The sequence below is a fragment of the Sander vitreus genome, chromosome 4 (genome assembly GCF_031162955.1).
Source record: "Sander vitreus isolate 19-12246 chromosome 4, sanVit1, whole genome shotgun sequence".
In the NCBI taxonomy this organism is placed as follows: Eukaryota; Metazoa; Chordata; class Actinopteri; order Perciformes; family Percidae; genus Sander; species Sander vitreus.
Window position 1 is genome coordinate 14,711,732 of NC_135858.1, and position 7,821 is coordinate 14,719,552.

The 7,821-nt window shown below is 38.4% G+C and overlaps 1 protein-coding gene across 4 annotated transcripts; it reads left to right on the forward strand.

Moving 5' to 3' along the window:
* Window positions 1-1,060: 1,060 nt before the first annotated feature.
* On the forward strand, window positions 1,061-6,039 carry fblim1 (filamin binding LIM protein 1). 4 transcript variants are annotated; one of them, XM_078248551.1, is made up of 7 exons: window positions 1,061-1,397; window positions 2,039-2,193; window positions 3,596-3,689; window positions 3,802-3,971; window positions 4,595-4,773; window positions 5,529-5,649; window positions 5,755-6,039. In XM_078248551.1, the coding sequence occupies exons 1-7, from the start codon at window positions 1,061-1,063 to the stop codon at window positions 5,863-5,865; spliced, it is 1,167 nt and encodes a 388-aa protein (XP_078104677.1). In that variant the 3' UTR covers window positions 5,866-6,039. The 4 variants fall into 4 exon arrangements, with proteins under 4 accessions (XP_078104677.1, XP_078104680.1, XP_078104678.1 ...); XM_078248554.1 differs by having other exon boundaries at window positions 2,108-2,193; XM_078248552.1 differs by having other exon boundaries at window positions 1,061-1,388.
* Window positions 6,040-7,821: the final 1,782 nt, after the last annotated feature.

Genomic DNA, 7,821 nt, shown 5'->3' on the forward strand with positions numbered 1-7,821 from the left:
GGAGGTAGGGAAAATAAAGCTGACAGAACAATAAGGCAGAGCTGCACAGGAGAGAGAGAGAGAGAGAGAGAGAGAGAGAGAGAGAGAGAGAGAGAGAGAGGACAGTTTAAGATAGAGAATTGCTGGAAAAGGCAGGTACAGTCACATCCTGCTGGCATGCAAAAAGATAAAGGGTGGGAAGACAGGAGGCTCTGTGTCTATTAAGGGCGAAACCTCATGAATTACTTTATGATACTGTATATTGCTTTTGTAAAACGTCTGACTCTGCTTTTGGTTAGATTGCCCAACTGTTGCATGACTTTCTTTGTGTGTCTACGTGCATGCATGCCAGTGTGTGCGTGTGTGTGTTCCTGCCAAGTTTTCATAGTGGATGAATGTGTCATGTTTTTTACTGCACTTTGCCAGAGATTAACTGTTCACCTTTTACGGTCGGGAGGGAGGTGGTATTGTCATTCAGCCAGAGAAGGAGGAGGGGTCAACGAACGAGAGAGAGGGAGGGAGGTACAGAAGGAAAAGGAGTGGCCTTCCACTGATAGTCGCCCTCTCTACCGGAGTAAAGTCTTCTCTCAGTGGCAGCTTACAGGAGGGAAAACAAACCAGAAGTTTTAAGATACAGAGCAGGGAAGGAGAAAAAAAGAAAAGAGAGCGCTGTCCTCAAACCGAATTTTCTACCAGGTATGTAATGGCAGCTCACAGCCAGAGTTTAAAGGAAAAAGATTTGTGCTTTCTGCCTCAAAAACCATTCATTATGGGTAATGAGAGCTGTGAGTGTGAGTTTACCTCTCTAAAGTGAGCGTAAGCGCTCCCACAAAGTTGACTGAGAGGGTGTGTACACTTAGATTCAATATTAGTGAGATGATAGGAGTAAAATGTCATGTTCACTATTAGTATGTTTATTCATACATTCCAGGGTTGCTCAAAAAGATCAAGTGTTGTGTTGAGTCTGTGATGTGTTTCTGTTTCTATAGGACTATAAAACATTAAATGTTGCAGGCAGTCTTGAGTGTAGATAATAATTGTTCTGTCCTCCTATTAGGCTGTATGTGGGTTTTATACAGTCATGGCATCAGCAGCTCCACCAAAAAGGATGGTGTCTTCTGTCTTCATCACTCTTGCGTCTCCTCACCAAGCCACTGTGACACAGCAGCAGCCTGTCCTCCAAGCTCACAGTGCCCCGGCCAGAGACAAGCAGCACACTGCTGTACGAGTTAGCCCAAGTGACAACATCCCCGCCATCAGACATAAGAAAGAGGACCACTCACAGTCTGAGTCCTATGGCAGTGTAGACAGCAAAGACTGGACTCGTACGGCCCAAACTTCAGACCCTCAGAGCCCAAAACCTGCCCAACCTGGACCCAACAGAGGAATGCTGCAAGAAGATTACACAGGTGCTGCAGGTATTCATGACAATAATCAATTTTTCATCTTGGATTCAAGCAAAATGGGGAAAACTGAAATATATTCATGTAATTGATGCCATCAGGGCATGGCTGACATGTATTATATGTTTTGGACCTGTCCTTCCATAACTTCGTTTTAGAAGTCTTATTTTTAATCACTTGTTGAGGTAAAAAGTTTCCCAAACTATAGGCTATATGAGTGCTGCTCTTTTTAGGGCCCACCCCAGACAAAAATTAGATTTTATTACTTTCCTGACCTGCATGCCGAAAAGTTGTCACTTTAGTTTGACTATGAGGAGCAGAGCATATGCTTCGGAGACATAACCTTCAAGGCTTCTATTTCGCCACTTCTTTTATATTAATTCCTCATCATCATTATTATTTTCTACTTATTTTCTTAGTTTTTCTAATGTAATCATTTTAAATGTTTTGGGGTTGTGGGATCTGTATGTTTATGTATGCACATTTATGCAAATGAATGCATGTGGATATATATATATAATTATATTGTTATATATTTGGGTTTCATATTAATCATATCCTGAATTTCAGGAAATGTCAGTGCTTAATTGAAACTTAAATAAAAAGCATCTGTGTAAGTTGCTGAAAAGTGACTTATAATTTTTCTTGCTAAACAGAGCTCTTCCCTCCTCCTCCTCCTCCTGCTGCTGCACTGCCTTCATCTGTGGGAACATCGCTCTCTGAAGAATCAGCACTTCCACCACCTCCTCCTGCCCAGTCGCCTCTCTGCCACCCTATGACCCCCAGCCGGCAGCCAGTTTACAACAGAGAGGTATGCAGACTTCTGTCACGTTAGCATCACTCAAATGTTCATGTACTATTTTTATACACTTGATCCCAATTTTCCTCAAATAATTTCGCCAGAAGTAGGCAAGTCATTTTTTTTTTTTCCCACAGTGAAGGTTTACAACTCCCACAGCTTTTACAGATACTGTATTATGTTGCAGCTGTTGTAAAGAATGAACTGCAAAACACATTATGAAGGAAAAACAGCTGTCTTTTAGATATGACTGAATTATCAAAAACACTTTATGAACTGTACATGTTTCCTTCACAAACAGAGCACTTTCCAATCTTTAGCTTTACAAGAAACTTTTAGTTCTAATCATTACAGCCACATCTCTGTGCAGAAACAATAACAGTGCTAATCAGGAAATTGGGCTGAGTTACAGCAGGAGGTCTAATAATACTTTCCCTTTCTTTTTTAAGATATTTGTTTTGGCCATTTTTAGGCCTTTATTTGACAGGACAGCTGAAGACATGAAAGGGGAGAGAGAGTGGGGGGCCGCAGGTCAGAGTCTAACCCGGGCTTGCTGCATCGAGGACTAAACCTCTATATATGGGCGCCCGATCAACCAACTGAGTTATCCGGGCGCCCATACTTTCCCTTTCTTTACTATGTACCTAAATGATGTATCTTTTTCTAAAGTGTGTACCTATACAATGTATTTCATGTTTTACTGTTTGTGTTTTCAATATTTTGGTTAAGGGATTTAATGAAATGTATCTGTATACACCAAAGCTTTTAGTTATGTAAAAGTTTAAATTTGAGTTAATTTAGTTCAAAATCAAGCATTTGCTAAATTATGAGGCCAAACGCAAATGTTGAACCTGTCAAACTTTTTAAAGCAGGGGTTTTCAACGTTTTTTAGGCCAAGGACCCCTAGCTGATTAGAGACGACACAGGGACCCCCTACTACATATATTGCGTAAAATTGAGTTGCATATTAAACTGGGCCTACAATAACGTGAAGGGTGGCCTTAAGCCTATACACATACCTTTTTTTTAATGGTGCATACAATACCAAGCTTTTAAAATAAAAATTGTTGGCATGTTCAGATATTTATACATTAAGTTTTAATGTTAAAATGTGGCACATTGAATCCTTAAGCTTAACTGTATGTAGAAGGCAACCTTATGGCTACCTTACTTACAGGCCAGTAAGCCTATCATCAATGTTGTGTACATTTAAAAAAGATGTGTCTTTACTTATAATATGTTGGATTGATGTTAATGTATATTTTCAGACATATATTTTTTTTTAAACCATCGATCAGTAATTTGGTGGCCCCCCTGCAACATTTCTGAGGACCCACTAGGGGTCCCGGGCCCCCTGTTGAAGATCACTGGTTTAAATTTTAGTTTTACATTAACAATGTGATTTACATTTAAGGTGGAAAAAAGCACACCATCTAGTGGGTTAAAACAAGATGAACAGTCCCATGGGATCCATAAAAATGGCCAAGACACGAGGAGGGAGAGTAAAGGTAACATGATCTCTATTTACACATGTACTGCTCAGGCTTTAAACTGCTCCCCTTTGACAATACACATATTATTATAACCGTCTTTGACTTTTGATGTTTGTGTACGATGCAGAGGTGTGTGGCTTCTGTCGGAAACCCGTGGCTCTTTCTGAACCTGCAATAGAGGCCTTAAACAGGACGTACCATGATGGTTGCTTCCAGTGTAGATCTTGTCACATTCCCCTGGCTGGTAAACAGTACTACAACAAGTCAGGAATCCCACTCTGCGAAGACTGCTACCAGGTAGATCAAAGTCAATACTACAAAGCATCCACTACAGGATGTTATTAAAGCTGAAAATATGAATGCAAATCTTTCTAAAAGGACCATACCAATGTTTTTGCATGCTCATATACTTCAAATCAGGTATGCTTTACATTAATAATGCTAACGGTTATCCAAAGACTGCTGTAATGGTTTACATTTTTGAATTTTGGTTTCCCCACACCTTCCAGGTAGCCGTTGATTTCCCTTACTTTTAAGACAGCGTGAAAATCAACTTGCACAGACTTGAAATCCATCTATCAATGTTATGTTATCATTTCTCGGTGTAGTTGCAACTGGAGATTGAATTCCAGTCTGACTGTAATGTTAAAATAAAAGTAGCAATGATGTTCATTGTGAGGGTTTACCTTTATCTCTGATTTTTATTCTTTGCAAAAATGAATGGAAGCCAATGGTTGCTTGGAAAGTGGGTTGACCAGAACTCAGAAATGTAAACACTCCGCTGTGTTTTGGAAAATGACCAGCAGGCATACACTTGAGGTATGAATGGTTTGTAGCAAATGGGTTATACAGTGGAAAATGTTGGTATCATCTTTAATTACAAAAATATATTCTATTCACCATTTATATCTGTCTCTTAGGCCAGTCTGGAACTTTGCTGGGCATGTGGGGAGGTTATCACAGATCATGTTATCCGTGCACTGGAGCGAGCGTACCACCTTTCTTGTTTCAACTGTGCAACATGTAAACAGCAAATTGGAGAGCAAGCTTTTGCTCAGGGAGAAGTTGGAGAAGTGTATTGCCTCCAGGACTATTACAGGTATGAGAGTTAAAAAGGATGGCATGCACCGCATGAAAAACACCCTTTACACTATTCACCAGAGGTTTTCTCATTCTCATGAACGGGTTCGTATGATATCATACGAAAATGTACACACCAATTTGTATGATATCCTACAAAATTAGGCAACCGCAGACTGCTCACATGACAGTTATGTTTAGCGGTCTTTACAGTTAAATTTAGCCGACTTAAGGTTACTGGGAGCTGGCTACAGAGCACTGTGAGCAGTTGGTTGTTTCAGAATATGTTGCTAGTTGAGTTTAGCCAACAAAAGGTGACTTTGAGCCGGGTACAGGTCACCGCGAGGGGACAGTCCTTTCAGGGGCCGTGGCAGTTGAGTTTAGTTTTACCAAAACGACTAGTTAAGATTAGAAAAAAGATTGTGGTTTGGATTAAAACACTCCCGGGACACAAACACGCATTGAAAGCCCTGGGTTTTATAACCCAGCTATCCATCTCGACCTTCTCCCTATGCGGTCCAGAGCGTTCTTATACAGCAGCAGTCAATATGGTGCATATAGCAATAAATACGTGGAATACATAAGAATTACAGTGCTTTACTTTCAATAGTACGAATGGTTCATGAGAACAGCCTGAGATAATACATCAACGAATTGCTTTTAAAGTTGTTCTAATGCATTATTTCACCTATTTCAACTCACTCTGTGTTTGAAAGGTGCTGTAATAAAGTTGCCTTGCCTAATATTTTCTTTCCTCCTGAAACGTCCATAAAGGAAGTATGCTCCAAAGTGTAATGCCTGCAACCAGCTAATCATTCCAAAAGAAGATGGTACTGACAGCTATAATGTTAAATGCCTGGGACGCTCCTACCATGAGAACTGCTACAGGTGTGAGGTAGGCGATCTGCAAGCAAACAGAGTGTACTATATGGACATACTGACAAGTTTGCAAACACAAATTAATCTCAACCAGTTGATAAGTCTTTCTTATTACCTGCAGGTCTGTGTCATCCAGCTCTCTCCTGAACCAAATGAGCGTGGCTGCTATCCTTTGGAAGGGAAGATGCTTTGCAAATCTTGCCATCTGAACCTAGTTTCTGGCCAGCACTAACACTGGCCTTACAGCTCGGGATAAACTGCAACATTTTTTTTTCTTTTTTTACAATATATCATGCTTTCTGAAGATTCTCTTTTCTTCTTTTATACTTGATAATTTTGCACTCAAACTACAAAATGCACCAAATATATGTATGCAATAGCCTTTATAAAAACATACTGCAAGCATTATTTGAATTTTTGTAAACCTCAATCAGTATACTGTTTCACACATTTACCTTTTATATATATATATATATATATATATATATATATATATATATATATATATATATATATATATAAATAAAAAGTTTTACTTTATATTAAAAAAACTTTTATATAAACTAATCTAATATATTTTATCTTGAGGCAGGCTCCAACATCTATATCCACAATGTTCCACTTCCGGGATTGCTCCGTTGCCAATGGAAATTCAGCCGGATTTCACTCATTTAGGCTGGATATCCATTGCCTTGGGCTTTCTTTGAGTTGGCATTTGAAACTCTGGTCGATTTATGAGGACTATGGTTAACCTTTTCTCAGATCTCTGCATGGTAAATTGAGACAGTTAGCTAGACTATCTGTCCAATCTGAGTTTTCTGTTGCACGATTAAAACAACTTTTGAACATACACGTTCCACCAAAACAAGTTCCTTCCCGAGGCTGTTTTGCAGCGGCACTGTTGCTCCGTACGGCGCTTAGCACCACCTAAGATGATAGTGATTGATTTAAAGAAATGCCAATACATTTGAACACAAAGAGCATGTTTTTCTCCCATTCCGGAATGCTGTGTGGACTAGCCAGACCCTCCTCCGCAGCGCTGTGCAGGAAGGTCTGGCAATGCGAGACTAGCTCCAACATAACATGTGTTAAATTACACACACAATATCAATTCTGTAGCCTAGTATTAATTCTAAGTTTTAAAATGTGAAAAACTAATTACAATTTAACTCACAATTGTTTAATTGGTAAGAAAATTTAACTAAATAATTATTATAATAATATATTATAAAATAATGTGTAACAGAGCACATCCTTAAGTACTCTTTATGGACCAAAACTAGAAGGTGCTTTAGATGTGTTTGCATTCACATTTCTAACACATAAATATCTTCACTGGACCACAGGGCCAATGTTGTCTTTTTTGCCTCAACAATAGAAATATTCACATTGATTACAATATTAAAGTCTCATAGAGGTCCCAGCTGAATTATTTTATTATTTATGTTCTGTATCTCAAATGACATGTTTGTGGAATTATATTTCTTTGTATCAAAACATAAAAAATTAAAAAATTCTCGAAAAAAAGTAATTTTGGCATTTACATTTTTATTCATCACACTTTGATTTTACTCTGTAAATATTGCAATGGTGGTTTGCCCGTCTCTTATCTTTTCTGGTCTTTAAAGTGAGATCATTTTACTTTTGAAAGAAATGAAAAGTTACATTTATACACAATAAAACACCCCTGCTCATTTAATACAATTGGGATATTTTCTGCTACAGTCTTACTTGGTCTGGTATGACCAGTAGCTTATGGTGGCTTATACTAGGTAATGTTATCAAAGTTTAGGTAGATATCGCTGTGAAACATTACTGAGTCTGTTTGCTTACGTTCTGAGTCTTCTCTACTTGTGATGACTGTTACAATAACATTTACCATTATCCCACAATTGTTACTTGTGGCCTCAGTGGCTGTTGTTCAGCAAAACTTTATGGTCTCACATTAAGTGGTCCAAAAGACCACCTAAAGGGGGGAAAAAACTCAACAATCTGATTCAGGCAGTTTAAACAATAATTGATTAATAAAAAATATGAATTATAAATATTGTCATCAGTGCACAATGTTTGCGCAAAACAAAGACTTGCTGCAAGACGAGCATTTCATTTTGAGCTATAGTTTAGTATAGGCCTTTGTAAATACGCTTTGTCTAAGAAAACGAATTTTCTGAATTTACATTTACAAACA